Genomic DNA, 21,781 nt, shown 5'->3' with positions numbered 1-21,781 from the left:
AATTCACCTTATTTTGAATATTCCATAGATTTCAAGGAGGAACTCAACAGGTGATAGGATGGAGATGGCAACCTTTGCCTTGCATTTCTTCTGTAGAATAGATTTCCTTCACCCCATCCCCCCCCAAAAGAATTGAGAGTGATTGTTTTTAGTTTGATTAAAGGATTTATAACTCATCAAAGTTTTGTGGGGAAAGTACTTTGTATACTTTAAAAAGGTGTGTGTAAATATGGATTACTATTTTAATTGCATTGTTTGCCTTGGGTCTTGCAGTTGGTTGAATCATCCAAAGAAAGACTACAATTACAAAAAACACAAATATACAAAAACTGTCAAAAAACCCATTATGGAGCTTGCACACCGTCTCAAAAGGTAAATTTCTAACATATCTCAGAGTTTAGAAATCTGACCATAAGAAGAAAGAGGGAATTTCCCGTTAATCCTTCTTTCATTTTTTGTTTTTTTTTGAATCTTCCCTAAAACTTAATCTCAGAACTATTGGCCATGGAATCAGACCTAAATTTGAATCCCAGTTCTGACACTTAACAACTTGTGTGTTCTTGGGCAGATGATTCTCTGGGCCTCAGTTTCCTTATCTGAAAAAATGAGAGGATTGGTTTAGATGATCTTCCAGCTCTAAATCTATGACTTTGAAATCATTATTGTCGAATTTTCTCTGGGAATTCAGGAGTCTGGGGTCAGGTGGGTGGCACAGTGATCAGAGTGCCAGGCCTGGAGTCAGGAAGAGGAGTTTTCCTGAGTTCAAATCTGGCCTCAGACTCGTACCAGCTGTGTGACCCTAGGTAAGTAATTTCACCCTGTTTTCCTCAGTTCCTTATCTGTGAAAGAAGCTGGAGAAGGAAATGGTGAACCACTCCAGTACCTTTGCCAAGAAAACCCCAAATGTGGTCATGGAGAGTCAGACACGACAGAAATGACTCAAAACTGACAACATTTAGGAGTCTTGAGTCCTCAAGCTGCTTGCTTTTAGGGTCATAAACAGATGTGACTTGTCATAGGGTACACACTGAAGAGAGTCTCCTGGACACTTCTCCTGGCTGGGCAGTGCTGGAAGCAGAAACAGGCAGAGGGAAAGGAGCCCAAAGGACCTTGCTGCCCTTCCTGTTCTTGCTCCTGCTTGGTTTTTCACCCTAGGTTTGTAGAATGATGGGACTAATTTCAGAAACACCAGTAATTCCTCTCTGCTCTGCTTTCCTGTAAATAAGCCTGTTAATTATACCCCCTTAGGCCTGAAAGCCAGGTGAACATCCTTGCTTTCTCTGATATTGCTAACACATTTACTTACCAAATGCCATAAATAAGGAGATTAGAGTAGATTAAAGTCTTGTACAATGGGAAGTTAATAGCAGGCAGTAATCTATCTCCAGATGTTTGCATATTCACTTAGCCTCTTTCCAGCGGGGCACAGGGAAAATGATGGAGTTTGAGGCCTTGCTCTTACTAGCTGGGTGAGTCCGCAGTTCCTCTCAGATGAAATGGGAATAATGATGCTTGCATTACCTCTTTTGAGTTCTTTTTATTTGTTTGTTTGCTTGTTACAAGCATCAGTAGTACTTCTTAACTATGCACTACTTTGTTTCATTGGTCTTCATGGCCAAAGACAGGTGGCCATCCTACCTAAGGTGCTTCTCTGTACTTAGGCCGGTCCTCAGAAAACAGATACAACCTCTTGATGATGATTCTACAGGCCCAAAGCCTTGCCAACATGATAGGGCTACCTCCACACCATGGGGAGGCATCGAATAGGACTTTCAAAGGAAAGAAATCATCATCCAGTGTTCTGTGGATTTAATGGATTTAAATGTCTTGGTTTGGGGGTTTTTATTATTAGGTCTTCACATAGTTTAAAGTTGTGTAATTCTGTAGTCATATCAAGGGGAATGGGCCCCAGAGAGATCCGTTGGAGTGAGGGGGAAAGGGATGGGAGAAGGCAGTTGGGATAGGGAAATGGGTCATTCAGAAGGAATAGGGAGTAAAAGAGATTTCCCTTCCTACTGCTATTCATTACTATCACAACTCACAGTTCCGGGTGAGAGGAAGGAGCTAGCCCCTGCCACTGCTAAGCTTTAGGAGTTTTGGGGGGGTGTTCCTACTTTTTCCCCATAGACCTTGGGTCTGAGAGAAGGGAAGAACTTGAAGAGTGAGATATAGGTGGAGGAAACACTTCCTGTCTGCAGCCAGTGAAAGGCCTACTTTCCATTTTAGGGGACTTTGGTGAGGCAGGTTTGCATAGAGTATTATCCATTTCCCAGGTTATTGTCTGACTTCAGAGCAGGGTGAGATGATGCTAGGTATTGTTAGTGTCTGTATGTAAGTTTCATAAATAATACAAAAAAAGAACTCAATTCTATTGCTGGTTGGTTATTAAAACATTGGGTTTTTGGTGCTGTTTGAAAGACGCAGTATGTTAGAAAGATGAAATCCCTAAAAACTTTATGAAAGTAATTACAGGACTCAGGGGGGTTGGTGGGGGCAGTATATGACAGGCAGTCAGATCTGTGAAGGGAGCAGAGAGAAGGAGAGGAAGAGAGTAAAGATTGCGGGGAAGCAGGGGAAGCTACAGCCTACAAGTGCAGGTCAGAAGTTTTATTCATGAAAACAAAGCACCTAGAGAATTCAGATGGAGCAATTCCCTCCAACCTGAGAACACTTTTATTGTTTTTGTCTTGGTTAACCTTGCAAATGGAAGATGGTGACCAGTTTCAATCTGTGGTTGGTCTTTCAAGAGGAATTGGGCAAAGTGTTGGCTTTGTGAGCTGAGCAGAATGCCCTATACTGGTTTCCTCTGGTGTCAAAGAAAAAAATAATTATACTCTCCCCAGTGTTTTAGGCATAAGTCTTCCAGAAACAATTCTGTTTAATTTAACAGTAATCTAAATCTGAGTACTTCTAGATTGGAGGGGAAATATTCAACTGGAAGACTCCCCCCATGTCCTTGGACGTCTCTCTGGCATGAGACAATTTGAGATAACATTTAAATGAATCTTGAAAAAGAAAAAGGTCAAAATGTGTTTAAAAATACAGCTTGGGATTAACACTGCAGAACAAGGATAATAAGTAAAACCACTCAATTCTTTCCTTGACTCAGCCCCTCAGAGATTTAAAGAATTTCTCTTTTTTGATCACCATCATAGGCCTTCCTCAATGGAGAAGGGGGAGGTCATTGCAGCCTATCGCTTCAGGGGACAAAGATGGCAATACTCTTAAAAGCAAAGAGATGTTTATTCTTCTACCTTAGCCTTTATTCTTGACCTGTTATACACTTCCTTAAAGGGGAAAGTATGGAAAGTTTTTAAATAGGAGAAAATATTATTTCTTAATATTTTTAGTTGATAAAATATGACTGGAGAAGGAGGTAGCAAACCACTCCAGTGTCTTTGCCAAAGGAATCCCAGATTGGGTCACAAAGAGTTGGATGTGACTGAACAAAAATCATATTAATATTATGACCGTGATTATTTTATATATTGTAAATATTGATATTGCAATGTATTCTTCATATTATATATTTATTTTATTAAAATATTTTTAGTTGAATAAAAAAGGTTTTAAATATGCTTCCACACTGGTATGGGACGGAGTAGGCTCAAATTTCAAGAAATGGATGTAGCTGCTAATTTTTTGCCTGACCTGGAGGATAGCCCTAAGATGGAGTTATTCATGTCTAGAAAGGGAGATACCAAGCCCTTCTCTCTAGGTCTCCAGAAGACAGAGAAAGAATGGGTTGAGAGGATCTTAGGAGGCAACATGAAATGCATTGCATTATTGGGAATTGTTCTGCAGTAGTTTTCAGTCATGTCTGGCTCTTCATGACTCCATTTGGGGTTTTCTTGGCAAAGATACTGGAGTGTTTTGCCTTTTCCTTCTCCGGCTCATTTTACAGATGAGGAAACTGAGGCAAACAGGGTGAAGTGACTTGGCCAGGATCACAGAGTTAGTAAGTGTCTGAGGCCAGATGTGAACTCAGGGAGATTAGTCTTCTGGACTACAGCTTCAGAACTCTAACAATGGTACCACTTAGCGGCTCATTACCAGGGATAGGTTGTTGGCTCCAATTTCTGTTTTTTTTAAAATATATTTTCTGGTGTTGATATCGTGGAAATCATTGTTGTGTTATTGAAATAAAAAGATAGGAATGAAGGTATTTGTTCATTTTGCATAGAAGGGGCAATGTAATATAGAACAGAGGGCATTTGATTTCTCGCCATTACCCTGAGCAAGTCATGTCATTCCTGTAGACTTCAGTTTCTTCCTTGATCAAATAGAACTCATAATGTTTTCTACTATTTACCTCCCAGGAAGGCTGTAAGAAAAGTACTTGGAAAACTTTGAAGCACTACATAAACACAAATCATATATATTTGTTTATAAATGAGTATATGTGTATATAAATGTGAGCTATAATTACCAGCCACAGAATTTAGGAGACCATGCTGCAAATAACAAACAAATCCTTCAGATTTTAACTAGGCAAAGGACAGAATTTATTTATGCTAAATATAGAGAGGGCAGCATGATTTAATGGTTAGAGGGCTAGCCTCACAGGCATTCACATCCTCACCAGATTCAGATCCTTTCTCTGACATGTCGACTGTGTGACTCTAGTCAGGTCTTAGGGCCCCAGATATCTGTAAGTTGCAGAGCAGAAATCCATCTTCATTGATAAAGGGAATTTCTTCATTGGGAGTTCGCTATACCAATGAAATCATAGATCTAGTTTTTGGGTTGTTTTTTAAAAAAGAGATATAGAAAAGACTTAGTCTCTTCAGCCTCACCTGCATAGGTGTTCATAGCTTATAGTCCATAGCATCATCTTTCAAAGCAAAGGACAAAACTATCTTAGGAAGGGCTCATGAATTCCTCACCCATGCTGATAACAACTCTGATGGACCATTTTTATGAGTTGTTGTGGCTGGAAAAAAATCCATCACCTAGTGGTCTACCCTTTGGTGATAAAACCTATCTCGTGCAGAACCATTGCCCTCAGATAATCCTTGGTATTAACTCTTCAGAGACATTGGAATTCGTGACTCAAAGCTGTCCCGAGTCATAGGAGGAATTTGGTGGTTAAAAAGATGGACTTTTCTTTTGGGATCATTAAAAAGCACTGTACAATTTCCCAAAGACAATCTGTTTTGCCCTCCTCCTCCCATTTTCTTCTGGGCCCAGCTCATTGTCCACGCACAAAGGAACAGTATAATATATAATGTGTTAAATTACTTTTTTTACTTGCAAATAAAAAAAATTTGTTCCTTATCAAAATATGTAAATATATTTTTTAGCAAATCCAATATTTCAAAGCCTCTTTCTTTTATAAATTGCTTTTCTAATTTACATGTCTGTATAATTTAGCTCATAATGTGAACTGAATTTATCTTAAAGTCAAGACTGCCACAGGTGACTGTATCACTATCCCTTTTTTTTATGGAGAGCCTAATCATGGAAGTGAAAAGAGGCTTCATTTGGTCATGCTTCCAAAAATTAAATCCTGTTTTATTAACAAAGAATGTAGCATTAAGAAAAAGCTTTCTAATGTTTAATTCTGTTGTTTTCCACCCTTTTCCCCTTCCCATTTATTTCTTCTATGAAACAGCACAAATCTGGGTATAAAAAAGCCTCTCCACCTGCCACCAGAATGCAAAAACCTACAAGAAACACTTTGGTCTTCGTTTATGAAAAAGAAAAGGTAAGTTTCCACTTTCCATCTTTTATTATCATGTATTGAAATGTATATAGGTATATAATGTGCAGATTAGTACAAGCATATGAATGTATGGCTAGAGAATCTATCATATGTCTGTATAAAGTATATGGCACTGTTCATATATGAGTTGAGCGCCACCTCCTTCCCTTCATTTTGGACCTCCCTTGGGTTGTATGCATAGTAGTGATAATAGGGAATCAAAGATATGTACAACTGTGGATTAAGGTATGTACAACTTAGTGGTATTCTGTATTATACCAAATTTTTCTAGAGTAATTCACAACTCCACCAACAATGAATGTGCTTTTAAATGTAAATGATTTATTTTGTATTTCATATCTTGACTTACTAAGTGCTCACAAATTAGCTTTTAAAATCATCTAATCTAGAATTTTACCAGGAATTCACATTAAAATTTTAAAAATCCTTTAAAAGTCCCTATTAAAACATTGTTTAAAATTTTTAAAAATCCTTATTAAAACATTTCTCTGGAACATGACTGGACACTGGGATGTGAGGCTGTAGTTAGATGGCATTGTGGCTGGAGCACTAGACTTGGAGTCAGGAAAGTGAGGTTTCTTACCTTGAATCAGATGCTACTTAGCCCTGTGACACTGAGCAAGGCAACTTGGGCTCTTTTTAACCTCAGTTTGCTGATCTATTAAATGGGAATATTAACACTTATCTGTTAGGGTTAAGAGCAGCTTGCAGTGGATAGAGGGCTGGACCTGGAGTCAGGAGAACCTGAGTGCTAATGTGGCGTCAGACACGTACTAGCTGTGTGACTCTGGGCAAGTCACTTCACCCTGTTTGCCACAGTTTCATCATCTGTAAAATGAGCTGGAGAAGGAAATGGCAAACCACTCCAGTATTTTTGCCAAGAAAAACCCCAAATGGGGTCCCAAAGACTCAGACACAATTGAAATGACAACAATACCATAGGGTTGCTCCCATATTTGCAAATAAGATTGTACATAAATATATATGTATACATATATGATATATTGTATAGTGTATATGGGTGTGAATATAAATATTAGTGGATATTGTTATCATCCCTCACTCTCATTGACATTTCTATTGTGTCATATCCCAAAGATGACCCATGGTCCCAGGATCAGAACAATGAACTTTTGTACAGATCAAATGGCTTTAAGTCAGACCTGAATATGTGAGGAAGAAAAGCTAATACTAGAAAAAACAATATTAAAGGCAGGGATTTTACAATTTTTTTAAATTCCCATCTTGAACAAAAATGCTTAACATCAATGAGATGATTAGAGTGTATGTGCATAGTCTCTCATGTTCTCTCTTCACTTTCCCTTGCTGTTTTTTCTTCTATTGTGATATGTTTGATGAGAAAACCTTTCCCCAGCTAGTCTTTGGGGGGATGCCTTTCCATTACAGTCCTGATTTTCAAATAGCTTGTATAATTAGCCTTTGCTGGTCGTCTGCTTAGCAAAGGTCTATGCGGAGCTCCCATGAATTGCTGATTGCTATGAAAGTGTTATTTGGCACACAAGAGACTAATTTTTCAGTTTCATTTTCTGTTGTCAGAAATTATGCATGCTGTGACCAAGGCTAGAGGTTGTAGAGCCCAGCAGTGGAGGCCCTTCTTTTGTATACTGATAAGGAATCATTTTATTTTCTTAAAAATAATAATTTATCCATTTTTGTCGTACTCTTTTAAAGTTTCTGCATTTTCTCTTTCTCATATCAACACGTCCCTTTCTATGAGGCAACACAGTTTTTTTTCTACGTTTACCAAAACTGAAACTATGTTTTCTTTGCCTCCCCAAAGTTATAATAGCAAGTTTGACCACTAGAAACATGTACAGTGGGGATACTGGGGCTCTTTTTTCTCCAGGAAAAACTAAAGTGAAAACAGTTGGCAATAAGAGAAAAGGGTTGGAGAAAGGGAATGCCACTCATAGGATCATCCAGTGAGACCTGGAAGGAGTCTCCGATTCCACCTGAGAGATTTCCCTCTGTTTATAGATGTAGAGTCTGTGTGGTTGGGCCATACCGTATAAGATGGACCACATGTTGTATGGCTAGATATCATCTTGAGCCTCTGGCCCATCCTGGCTCCAAGGGAAACTATAATATCTACTTGAGTGCCGTGCCAAGCCCACCAGCAACTTAGTGAGGGAGGTGCAAGCAGGATCCCAGACCAGTGAGACTGGGTGATTCTCCTACAAAGGGCTCAGAAGAAAAGACACTTTCCCTGACTGCCCTCAGAGGGAAAGTAACACTCGCTTACTGTTGCTTACTTAGCTCCCTTTCACTAAACTTTGTTTACACAAAAGACCATTACTGTCAGATGGTAAACTTCATCAGAGCAAGCAGTAGGCAGAAATCAGGGAAGTCACAAGATTAGAATAGTCCAAGGGATACACAGGAATAAGTGAATTCTTCTTCTGGGTGCAAGGAGGATGTCATGATTTCACCGAGGGGAATTCGTCTGTACGGGTCTCTGGGGTTCTAGGCACTGAGAATCAAAGGACATCGTGGGGACCAGTTTTCCCACTGTGAGGTCTGTGGCTCAGAGAAGATCCTGTCCACCATTCAGAAGTCACAGTTTGCCTTTCTTGACTGCCTTTCTCAACCTCCTCCTCCAAAGTGCATCTCTTACCTTATATAGTGCCCCAGCTCAGGGACGCCTTTCAACCAGTCAGGAGTCATGTTTTCCTCCACATACGTGGTGTATATGGGGTATTCCTCCAGTAAAGCCTTTCCAGGTTTAGGCAGAAGTGGGGTTACACAAATGAGAAACTGACCCCATGGAGGTCAAATGATTTGTCCAGTATCATGAAGGCAATGAGCTTCAGAACCCAGGTCCTCTGAGTTCAAATCCAGTATTATTATTATTATTTTGTTCAGTCATTTCAGTCATGTCCAACTCTTTGTAACCCATTTGGGGTTTTCTTGGCAGAGATAATGGAGTAGTTTGCTATTTACTTCTCCAGCTCATTTTACAGATGATGAAACTGTGGCAAACAGGGTTAAGTGACTTGCCCAAGGTCACACAGCTAGTAAGTGTCTGAGGCAAGATTTGAACTCAGGAAGTTGAGTCTTCCTGACTCCAGGCCTGGCACTCTATCCACTATGGTGCCACCTAGCTGTCCCCCCAAACCCAGTAATCTACATCCTCTTTTTGGGTAGGTATTTCTCAGGTATTGAGGTGCTTTTCATCCTACCTCTAAAGTCCTGAGTAGGGGTGGTTTTATTAATGTCACCAATGAACACTCAAGCGTCCTCTTGTTTCATTCAGTGCTGGAATTCTAGAACTAGCATTGGCAGACAAGGACTCATGATCACTGGCAGGTAGCACAGTGTCTGTGATCCTCAGCTTCCTTATCTTTAAAAATGAGGCCAATGATGTTTACAGAATTGCTATAAGGAAAACACTTCATAAACATCATTATTATAAACTTTATAAGCCTATTATGTTTGTTCTACTATTAACTTTTCTTTCTCTTCTTAGACTTCTTTAGTTTTCTTAGTATTTTTCCTAACACGGCCCTGCCCCTACCCCCAGTATTATTCTTGGACAGCTAGGTGGTACACTGGATAGACTTCCAGGCCTGGAATCAGAAAGAGTCATCTTTCTGACTTCAAATCTGGCTTCAGACATTTACTAGCTGTGTGACCCTGGGCAAGTTATTTCACACTTTTTGCCTCGGTTTCCTCATCTGTAAAATGAACTGGAGAAGGAAACGGCAAACCACTCCAGTATCTCTGCCAAGAAAACCCCAAACGGGGTCACAAAGAGTCAGACGTAACTGAAAAGCAACTGAACATCAACAGTGGTATTCTGTATCCCAACTCTTGATACTTATTAAGTGAAACATAACATCAAGTCATTTTCTTTATTTTATTTTTATCCTTTTCCAACTCTCAAAATGTAATTCTTTTCTCTCTTCTTTTAAAATTACACTGGGTACTTCAGCTGTCCCCCTTGACTCTCATTGTTCTAGACAAATGAATTAGCTTCTCTCAAGGCTGATGGCACAGAAGGGCTGACCCTCTAGTGATAAGTTCTTTTTCTTCTACTTGGCAGCTTTTCTCTCATTTCTCTCTTTTTCTACCTTGACCTATTGTTTCCTTTCTCTTTTTCAATTTACACAGCAGAACTTGGGTCTCAGGAGGATGAATTTTTTATATCTCCCCCGCTCCCACCGTTTGCATGTATAATTAGACTGACCCTCTTGGCCATGCCAGTGACTGCCGCTCTTTTGGGTGCCAGTTTTGTGGCAAGCTTTTGGGGAAGGTGTTCTGTCGAGAGGCATTGAAAATGGTCAGAACACACAACCTTCTATTTTGCACATATCCTTTCTGTTCCTGTTTCTGTATATGTGCTGGAAGAGATTTCAGAGAACTCTTACTCTAACCCCTTTATTTTACATGTGAAGAAGCTGAAGCACTTGTTTCAGTTAAGTGTCTTGCCCAAGGTCAAACAGGGTATTAAATTGAACCCAGGTCTTCTCACTCCACAGTCACTGCTTTTTCTATTGAACAATTCTCTCTCATTAGAATATTTCTTAAAAGCGGGAACTGTTTCTTTTCCCCTTTTTCTTTGTATCTCCAGTGCTTAGCTCAGTCCCTGGCACATATGAAGTACTTAATAAAGGCTTGCTGCCAGTTGATATCTTCTTAAGGATCCAGCTGTAAAGATTCTGGTTATTCTCATTGCTAATGTTTAATAGATCTTCCACTTTGTAAAATTCTTCTCTTCCTTCAAAGCCCAGCACAGGCATCACTTCCTCCCTGAAGCATTCCCTGAGCCCTCCAGCTGAAAATGATCACACTCTCCTCAAGTTCTCCTGGAATGCTTTGTCTGGATCCCTTCTTTGCCCTTATCACTTTCTGCCTGGGTGTCATTCTTTTTTGCATGTATATTGGATAATCCCATTAGATTGGGATTTTCCTGAGGCAAGGGACTAGATCATACTTCATCTTCTTTTCCCCAGGGCTGAGCACACTGCTATGCACCCAGTGGGTCTTAAATAAAAGTGTGTTGAATTAAATTGAATTGCATCAGAAAAGAAGCATCATTCCCAGTTGACTACAGTGTACATTGAAGAGTAGCCTTTAAATGTTCTTCACAATTTTTCAGAGCCCAGAAGAATGCAGCACAGCCTGAAATACTATTTGAAGAGAGGAGGCATAAATTATAGTGGCTGAAACTTCCCCTCCCCCCAAAACTAAAAAGCTTGTATATCACTTGACAGCCTGCAGAGAAAGCAAGAATTCCTCAATTTTCATTGTCTGTGAACAAGGAAGACTTTTGATCATCTGTAGGATTTCTCTGGCACACAGTAATATATAGCTTTGGCTTCCCTCCCTTGTGTACCTCTGTGGTAGCCTAATGGCTCCTCAATGCATGTGCATGTGCCTTTTTTCCTTTAATCTCTTCTTCAATAAGAGCTGATAGCTGCCCTCTGGGGCCAACTTTTAAGGATAAAGTATTTCTCAATGAAAGACTGCTACTTTATCCTAACACCAATTTCATGATTTCTCATGGCATCCTTAGCATGGTTTCATTTGACAAATTCCCACAATTTGGTTCATTATGCAGTTCTCCATTTTACTGGTAATGACCAGTAAACAAGTCAGAAAAAACTGAAGCCAACAAGTTATCACTAGTGGTGGCAACCATATAATACTCTTAAGACCATGCATGGCAAGCTTCTCCAGGCAGCTTTACCAGTCTGATTTCTGCTCTGAAAAGCTCAGGATGGATCAGAGAAGCTGATCTAGAGATCATGATACAAATTCTTGAATTTTTTTTCCTTTATTTTATATAGAACAAAGGTAACCCAAACTCTGCTGAGCAATGATTTAACCGTCTTGATTCATGCTGGTTCAAGAACACAAAATATTTCCAAACTAGAAGGAACTTGGGCCAGCATGGAGTCCAATTCTTCATTTTACAGATCAAAGAACTAAGGTTCTGTTTGGTGAATTATGTAAATAATTATATTCTCCTAGCCATTCATAGGACTAGAGCTCTCGCTACTCTGGCAGTCATGATGGAGGTGATGAAGAAACACCATGTCTTCATCAGCAACTGTAGCTTTTTTGTGACTATAAGACATGATGATTTGCGGTTGCTTTCTTTTTCAAAATTCAAATGGCTATCCTAGAAAAATGAAGTACCTGTTGGGAGAAGGAGATGAGTCTGGAAACTGCTCATAATGTGGCAAAGGTGTAGTCGGTTCTCAAAAGACAAAAATGCTATTTGCTTTTTGCTAACTGATCATCTGTACTCTAAAGAAACTTCCAATTCCTATTGTACTGAATGGATGAATGAATGAAAAAACATTTATTAAACCCCTACTGTATGGCATTCAAAGCCTTTCATAATGTGTCCCTCTCCTACCTTTCTAGTCTTCTTACACCTTACTCCCCTACATGTATTCTTTGATCCAGTGACATTAGCCTATGGCTGGTCCACAAGCCATCTCTTGGTCTTCACATTCTGTCTGGCTATCTTCTATATTTGGAATGCTCTCCCTCCTCTCTTCTGACCACTGACCTCCCCAACTTCCTTTAAGTCCCAGCTGAAATCCCACCTTCTACAGGAAGCCTTCCCCAACTCTTCTTAATTCTAGTGTCTTCACTCTGTAAATTATTTCCTATTTATCCTATATATGGTTTGTTTTGTACATATTTGTTTGCGTTGCCATCTCCCCTGTTAGATTTTAAACTCCTTGAGAAGCTTTCACCTCTTTTTGTATCATCAGTGTTTAGCACAGTGCCTAGCACATAGTCAGTACTTAATAAATGTTTACTGATTGATCGATAGGCTAGGCACTGGTGTTAGGTGCTGGGGAATCAAAAAGAAAAATGAGACAGTCCCTGTCTTCAAGGATCTTATATTCTAATATTAGTAGGTAACATAGATAACAGAGTGGCGGCCAAGGAAAGGAGTTTTGGACTTAGGAGTCTCTAGGATGGTGAGTGGAACCTTACAGCAATTAACTGTCATACCCTTTCTAGGAACAATGGCTGGCCACTTATAACCCCTTTCTGTCTCAGTTTCCTCATCTGTAAAATGGGGATAATAGCAGTACCTCCCTCCCCAAATTATTTTAAGGGTGAAATGAGATAATAATTGTAAAGTACTTTGCAAACCTTAAAGCACTACAGAAATGCTAGCTATTATATTGATTTAATTACAATTCCTCAAACAAGAGTTGGAAAACATAGATGGGGTGGAGAAAGGATATACAGAAAGAGTGGGGCAGAGAGGATGACAGAATTATCTGGAGGAGATGGCTAAATGGTGTATGAAGCATGGTCTGGGCACATTTGCAGTTCCTCACCTAGTAGGACAATAGGGCATATCCCCCCACCTCCCACCCCTAAAGAGGGAGCTTCAGCAGCAGGGCAGATAGCAATGTTTCAGGGATGAGGGTTGGAGTTCTTCTGTTCATCATGACTGCAGTGCTAAAGACTGAAGTGGATCATCACTTAAATAGAACTGTCTATTAATAGAAATGGAATTTAGTATTGGCTAATACTTATTTCCTGTAGTTACAGTATTCAATCTTAAGGCTTCTTCATGTTAGAATACTTACTCTGATAACTTCCTATTCAATTATCATTTGTAGTTATTCCTTATCAGACAGCAAAACTAAGAAAAAGAAAAACTTAGTTGGTAAAATAGGAATCTACTCTGATGGATCCATGATCTCACCAGTGTGGACTGTGCCTCCACTGCTATAGACTAGAATGTCTGTATATTCTCCTCTTGTGGGCTTCCCATCTATGACCTTTTGTTTTGTCTCCATAGAAGGGCCACCCAATGTAGTAGAAGCCTTTCATGGGTACTTTTCCTGTCCCAAGAGTATCAGTGCAGCACAAGGATTGTCTAGCTTCATTTCTGAAAAATGGATATATTTTTATTCTGAACTTAACAAACCCTAAATAAAAATACCATTTCCAGATGAAGATGAACAAAAAAATGATTATACATAGAATCATGGATGTCTACTACACTTATTTTTCCTTTAACATATATAATAAATTCAACATGTAACTTACTTTTTTATAATTATTGTTGTTCAATCGTTTTTCAGTTGTGTCTAACTCTTCTTGACCCCACTTGGAGTTTTCTTGGCAAAGATACAGGAGTGATTTGCCATTTCCTTCTCCTGCTCATTTTTACAGATGAGGAAACAGAGGCAAACAGGGTTAAGTGACTTGCCCACAGTCACACAGCCAGTAAGTCTCTGACACCATCCTGACTCCAGGCCCAGCACTCTAACCACTGTATCACCTAGCTGCCCCTTTTATAATTACACTTTATCTTACCTTTCTTTGTAAAAAATTATTGCTTTCCAAATTTTCTCCCTCTTTCCAGCTCCTCCCCAACCCATTGAGAAGTTAAGCAATATGATCAGTATACAACATGTAACTTTCAAAGCTGTCTTGCTTCTCTGCAGTTCCTTCTGGCATTCCTTCTCTTCTGTTCGTTTAAAAATGCTTTCCTGACTCTCTTCTCTTTCTTTTATTTTTCCTTTGATTATGCTCTTACCAAGAGTAGCTTTTGATCACTAAAAGCTCTAGACAGTTTTCCAAATTGGATCCAGTTTTATCTCTTTCTCCTAGTCAACTTTTGGCCCGACCCAGTGTTTCTCTGCAGTGTATGTCCAAGGCCTGTATCTTTATTGAGACCAATCTATCTACGCATAGGTCATTTTCGTTCTCCATATATGTATACATATGCAAGTTCATAGATAGGTAGAATAAAGATGGATGATGGATGATAAAGATAGAGAAATAGAGAGAGTAGAGAAAGATGATGGATATACAACAGAGATAGATCAATAGATCAATGATAGATCAATAGATCGATGATAAATAGACAGATAAATTCAATAGGGTGTTCGGTGCTATATTTGCAAGTTATAGTCTGGATATCAATATCTTTCATTCACTTTCTTCTTGTAGCGTGGATGGTTAAATTGATCTCTTGAATTATAGATTTTACTGAAGGGATTTTTAAATATTCTAAGACTTGATGCAATTAGTGCTATGTGATTTAATAATATATAGAATATTTGAAAAACTTTAGCATCAATAGGAAATACTTCCTATGAAGGAAATCCTCCATGATTTTGGCAAATATCTTGGGTAAAAATATGTTCACTGTTTTATACATCACTTGATGATAAAAAATTTCTTCAGATCATTGAACAAAGTCAGGTCCAAAGTTGCATGTCACAGAATCTTACATCAGTCTGGCATAGGTATGAATATACCATGCTTCAGGAAGGCCTTTAGAAAAGGATTTTTTTCTCTGGAGCCATTTTTTAATAATCAGCAAACAATAGCCATAACACAATTTTATGTCATCCATAACACTCCATCAGTTGTGTGATCTCTGTAAAAAGTCATTGGCAAAAGCCTACTTGTTCTTTTCACATATTTTCATGGATAGATACTCTTAATATTGTCCATTCTCATAAAGATTTTGTAGAGATTAGAAAACAGGTTTATGGCTCATTAATTGTTAATGTCTACACAGCTTCCTTTTTTCATTTTGATAAAAGAATATTCTCTTTGAATTATCTTGAAAATTGATTCCCGAGTGCCAGTGGCCAAGATTGTAATATTTGCAGCATCAATTTCTTCTATATGAATTCACTCAAGTTCTCTTCCCAAATTCAGCTTCTTAGGGACTAACCTCACTTCCTCAACACTGAAATGGATGGGTTCAAATGTGACAATTTCACTATTATTGCCGATGAGGATATATCAGTATAGAAATTCCAGCAGATCTGTTCTATTTTATGTCTACTTGTTGTCCTTTCCTTTCCATGTAACCTATACTATTTGTTGCCTTATAAATTTTGTGGAGGTTAATTATGATGTCAAATCAAGGGAATGGAGCCAAATAGTACATGGTATTAACTTCAGACTCATGTGTCCTCATGGAGCTTTTGAGTGTAAAAAACAAATCCATGCTCTTTGTGTAACACAGTTCCTCATCTCTCACCTGGCACTGGATTCTTGCACTTTAAATCCCGATCTTTTCCTCTTGCTGGTCCTTGTGAATTTTTGGTTTTGTTTGTGCTTCTTTCTCTAACACCACTTCATGAGTCTGGCTCTTTCTAAGTTATTGACTTATTCACATGGTTTCTCTTTTTATAATTTTGATTATGTTTTATGATCATGATTTTATGATTTTGCATTATACTTTTAGTTTCCACCTGTTTTGAAACTCCCCAGCTACTTTTCAACCCTAATTCCCCAAGCCTAGGCAAAGGGCAGGAAAGTATTCAATCAACATCATGTACCTATTTAGATGTGGTCTCCACTAGATCAGGCAGCTAGGTGGTGCAGTGGATAGTGTGCTGGCCCTAGAGATAGGAAGAACTGAGTTCAAATCCAGCCTCAGATACTTATTAGCTCTGTGACCCTGGGCAAGTCAGTTAACCTGTTTGCCTCAGTTTCTTCATCTGTAAAAAAATGAGCTAAAGAAAGAATGGCAAACCACTCTAGCATCTTTGCCCTAAATGGGATCAAAAAGAGTTGGACATGACTGAAACAACTGAACAACAAGATCTAAACCCCAAGTGGGGCCTGGTCTTTCTGGGCCAGGACATGCAAATACTGTTGGCAAGACTGTTGGCAGAGGTGAATATCACGTGATGTTGTCTGAAGATCCATTTTCTCCTCATGGTTTTGTAAGACAGCCCTGTCTTCTGTCTTCCTCCTCAGAAACATTTTGTCAATTAGAAGGCCCTCCAAATCAGTTTTGCATTTGCATCTATGTTTTCTAAAAAGTCAAGGTTGGAACTAAGGCAGCTAGACTCAGTGCTGTCTTTAGTTTCTATTCCTTTAGCTTTATAAATTGATGTCTACTTTGACCTCTTCCTCTAACTAGTCAGTGGCCTGATTGTATACAGACAGCTCATTAAAAATGATGATCACATTTATAATTAGTCATTTCCTTTCTGTTATGTCATAGTTGATTACATTTTCTATGATATCATTTGGTGCCTGTGACATTCAGTGTCTTTTGAGTGTCCTCTTTTAGAAATTATTCTCTATGTGTTGAGTTTTCTGAAGAGTCTCTCAGCTTTTAGCCTCCTTCATTTGATATACCCAAACTACATTTTTGTAAAACATTTTTTCCCCTCTTATCCTTTACAAAAATTTAGAAATCATCTTCATTTCCGAAATAGCTGAGATAAAAAACAGTTTCTCCCTTTTCTTTGTGTTAAGCTTAAACTGTACTGTGCCATCTTAATAAAGTTAGAGTTTATTTACTACTCATTTGCTATTCCCTTAGCTTTCATGAGAACATGATTCATAAGCCACAAACATAATAAAAAAGAATGACATGATTTTGAGGACATGAAACTTTTCAAAAGCCTCCCAGCCTTAAAACACAATCTACTTTTCCTATTTCTTTATACATTTTAATTAGGCTGCTTTAAAAAGTGTTTGCTGAGGCAGCACTATGTTGTACAACAGTTCCCAAAAGAACAGCTGGGCAATCAACAGTAGAAATTAATTAAGGAATCTCCATATTCCTTTTGTAGGAGCATGACATTATTGTCATAGGTGGCTTTTATATCCTCATTCCCATAAATAGTTTTGATATTAAAAGCCTTTGAAATATTCAGGGTACATGACTTGAAGTCAAAAGACCTTGATACGATCCCTAGTACTGCCATATACTCTGAGTAGAATGTCTACCTTGTGACAACTTCTCTGAGACTCAGTTGTTTCATTTTAAACTCCTCACTTTAAAATATGCCAAATATATGTGAATTAGTATTTCTGACAATGGTAATTATTATTCCTGTTGGGTGAGTTGAGGAGGAACCTATCCAGACAACCAATCACCTGATGGATAACTCCAGTCAACTCCTGGATATTTACCACCATAGGAGGCTTTCAACCAACCTGTTTCTTCTTTGGAAGAGGACATAATGTCATCTCTGCTATTTTTTGTTAGACTTCTCACAGCCAAGAGAGTCCTAAAGCTAAAATGGATGGTGTAAGATCAATGAACTATTATCTTCTTCCTGGTAGAATACAGTTCTCATTATTGAAAAAAAAAACATGGCCCCATTTAGATATTCAGAAATGTGCCCAAAAGGTGGCATCAACATTTCTCGACTCATATCTAGGCTAACAGGCCCCTCTTGGTGTTATTTCAGTTTTTTCATCCCAGCAACATATTGCTTTTTATTGGTTTTCAGGACAAAATATCGGGGATTGATTAGTTAGTGAGAATGACAGTGATATCAGTTCATTAGCTCAGTTTCAGTTTGATAGATTTCATCATGCTAGGCCATAAGTTGGGTAGGACTCTATCAAAGTTAGGCAGCATGGAACTGCAGGGGGTACCATGGTGAGGGGCAGCCATGATATAGCAGATGGAAAACTTATCTCTAAGTCAGGAAGACCATGCCTCAATCACAGACTGGCTATATGACTTTGATCCCAGACAGCTCTATTAGGCTCTAAGTTGCAGAGTGTATCAACCAATCAATAAACATTTATTAAGCACCTACTATGTGTCAGGCACTGTGCTAAGAGCTGGGGATGCAAGAAGTGGTAAAAGACACTCCCTATCCTCGTGTAGCTTACAATCTAAATGTAGATCTACTTTGGTATGGGGGATTTCTTCTCTGGGAGCTCCCTTAGATGATGAAATCACATGATCAGACCAAAAAAACCCCAAAACCCAAAAGAACTTCTAGCTCTTCCAAAGCTAGAAATAGCACAGATTTTTACAAAGTTAACAATGATAATTAATTAAAATAAAAAGTGACTTGGTCATCTTCTAATGTAATCTCCAGCCCAGTCCCAACATGTTCCTCCCATACTCCCCAACAGCAAACCTTCTTTGATATCTCCCTACCCCAGCACCATCACTTAAGGGACCATTTCATGTCAACTGACATTTTTCCAAAGCGTACTTTGTTGCGTTTGCCCCAGGTACCTCCTTCAGTGGTGAATTTTCAGGCAATGAAAGGGTTAATGTTCTAGTGCTACGTATAAATGTGTAGCTTTCTCAGATAATGCAATATTAAACTTTGTTGGCTCCAATTAGAGCTGTGGAATAGAATCTGTATCACTATCTTGATGAGTGAATCCCTGGAGCTATTTCAATGTGCTATACTCAGATAACTTGGGTATACATAGTATATGGAAAGCAGTTGCCTTTGCCCATTTGGAACTTTCTCTAAGCAGGAATGTTTGCATATTAATAAATTATCTCTGACAGACTTTGGCGTAAAAAATAGAGTAGTTGGGTGGTGTATATAAAATAGAGGTATCAGATCCCCATCCCTATCTGGGAGATGCATTGTCTATCCCCTTTCTTTTATCAGCCAAGAAAAGAGGTGATATTAAGTGTTCAATTACATTGCACATACTTACCCTAATTCTACTCCCTGTCTCCCCCTCACACTTACATTTGGTTAGCTCCCCTCAGATCATAGATTTATAGCAGCTAGGGGCATCTAGTCTATTTCAGCCTCTCTCATTTTACAGAGGATAAAACTGAGGCCAAGAGAGGTCAAGGCTGACTTGCCATGCAAGTAATAAGTAGAACATGAGCCCAGGTCCTCTGGCTCCAGATCCAGGACCCTTTTACCAACCTACACTGCCTTTATTCTCATCGATGCATTCTTTACACACATATCTATTGCATTGAACGACAAAAAACTTGGAATCATAGAACTGCAGAACTGGAACTCTAACCTGACCGCCATTCCAAGAATGAATCTTGTCTCCTACATCCCTCACAAGTGGTTATTGAGCTCATTGAATGGGAAAAAGTTATATTTATTGTCTTCATTTCTGGAATTTAGCTTAGGGGAGAGCAGTTCTGGGCAGCTGGGTGGTGCCCTTATAGAGCACCAGGCCTGGATTTAGGAAGACCTGAGCTCAAATCCAGCATCAGACACTTACTAGCTGTGGGACTCTGAGGAAATCAATTATCCTCTGTCTGTCTCAGCTTCCTTAATTGTAAAATGAACTGGAGAAAGAAATGGCAAATCCCTGCCAAGAAAATCTCAAATGGGGTCACGAAGAGTCACACACTGAAACAACTGAACAACAACAAATAGCTGTTCTATGTCACGCTAGAATATAGCTTCAGAACTTGCATTCAGAACCCAACAGACTCAGTATGGCTGGTCTTCCACTGATGAGGAAATTCCTCTTTCTTCTCCTCTTTTTTTCTCCCCCTACTTCTCCTTCTCCTCCTAGCTAACATTTATGCAGCACTTACTACATGCCCGGTCCTCTGATGAGCACATTACAATCATAATCTCCTGTGATCCTCACAACAACCCTGCAAGGCATTATTCTCCCCATTTTACAGACAAGGAAACTGAGGCAAAACAGAGGTTGATTTGCCCAGGATCACACAACTAGTAAGTGTCTGAAGCCGGATTTGAGCTCAAGTCTTCCTGACTCTAGGCCAAGTCCCAGTACTCTATCTGCTGGGCCACCTCGCCATCCCAAATAAATAAATTATAGTGTCTGACATTCTACTCTTCAGATAAATAAGTGGTTCTTCTCACTCAAGGGAGTGAAGAATAATACATAAAACCTAAGAAAGAAGAGACCTGAAGATGAAGGGGAAAAAACAATTATTAAGTTTTTACTATGTGGGCCAAGTCCAAGGTTCACAAGTAAAACACAACTACTCTAAAGTTGACATTTTATACGTATAGGGGGAAACTGAGAAATAGAGAAATGAAATGATGTGCCTAGTGACTTTCAAGAGTCATGACATTTCAAAATCTTTTCTGGAGTTAAAAATAAACATATATTTGATAATTATTACATAAAAGAATCATGCTCCTGTCAGACTATTTTTCAAAAGGTAATATAATTCTAACCTAATTTTAGTTTTGTTGAAACCTCTTCTTTTTTATATCATATCAGCTTCCAAACGCATCCCCCCTTCTGTTCCATGATACCCTGTGAGCCAACATGTGTAAGAAAGATTTTAAAAGCTAGAGGAGAAAAGCAGTTTAACAAGCCAGGTAACAAAAGTAAACAAACCAGTGACCCTGTCTGACAGTATATGCAACATTCTGTATCTCTAATCCCCACCACAATGAAAAGAGAAAGGTGCATCTTCTCAAATCTTTTCATATAATTATGGAATGTTATGGGGATTTTTTTGTTGCTGGCATTATTTTGGGGGGAAATGTTTGATCATTGGCCCTCCACATTGTGTCTTCCAGGCCTTATCTGCAACCTTTTCTCTCTTCCCAAGATTTTTGGCCCTTGGAGAGTTTGGGGACAGATGTCCAAAACAGAGTGGCCTTGGGCCTGGGTTAAGTTCTTCTGTAGGAAAATAACTGTAAAATTAGTTTGTAAGATGCTTTATAGTATGCAAATAACTTTACACATTTTATCTCATTTAAAAGTTAAATGTCTTGATCAAATAAGTTGTATCTCCCTGGAGACATTGAAAACCTTTTTTAGAACTTTCAACCTTTTTTCAACAAATGTTAATAGTAAAGATAGCATTTATATGCTATGGTTTATTTTGAAGGTATTTATTAGCATTTCCTTTAAATATATGATTTTTTAAAAGTTTGCTATATTCTTACATATAATTTGTATCTTGTCCCATGCCTTAAAAATGGTTCTTTTGGAGAATACGTCTGACTTTATTATAAGACCCTAGTACTGAGAGCATGAAGGGACAAAAATGGATGGAACACATATGATACCATTTACAGGGTGAACAATTCTCTCTCCCCATATGTGACTTTGCTCTGAGGCTAGCCTTACTGCATGCTTAACAACAGTGTAATTGTGGTCTTAATTTCCCAAATGAAGCTATTTGCTGGTCTGTTTTCAACAGAAAATGGCAAAAACAGGGGAAAAAATCCCTTCTTGCACCTTGTTCTTTAATCTCCTTCATTGTAGCTATCTCCAATGTGAAAGGACAAAGGTTCTTTTTCAGGGTAGCTAACCGATGCTTTGATTCCACCAGCCACAGGGAAGTAACTCCCTTCAGGAGGACTAGGCAGGAGAGCTTCTTCATTTGTGGTG

At 38.8% G+C, this 21,781-nt stretch overlaps 1 protein-coding gene across 1 annotated transcript in view; it reads left to right on the top strand.

The window, feature by feature from the left end:
* ST8SIA6 (ST8 alpha-N-acetyl-neuraminide alpha-2,8-sialyltransferase 6) overlaps nt 1-21,781 on the top strand; it is a 115,293-nt gene that overhangs the window by 47,154 nt on the left and 46,358 nt on the right. The window contains exon 3 of the mRNA XM_036761210.1: nt 5,615-5,707. Coding sequence (XP_036617105.1) covers nt 5,615-5,707 — 93 coding nt within the window. The remainder of the gene's footprint in view (nt 1-5,614; nt 5,708-21,781) is intronic.

Source organism: Trichosurus vulpecula, chromosome 5 (assembly GCF_011100635.1).
Source record: "Trichosurus vulpecula isolate mTriVul1 chromosome 5, mTriVul1.pri, whole genome shotgun sequence".
Taxonomy (NCBI): domain Eukaryota; kingdom Metazoa; phylum Chordata; class Mammalia; order Diprotodontia; family Phalangeridae; genus Trichosurus; species Trichosurus vulpecula.
Note: the sequence above shows the minus strand (reverse complement) of the source record. Positions and strands in the feature narration are given on the sequence as shown.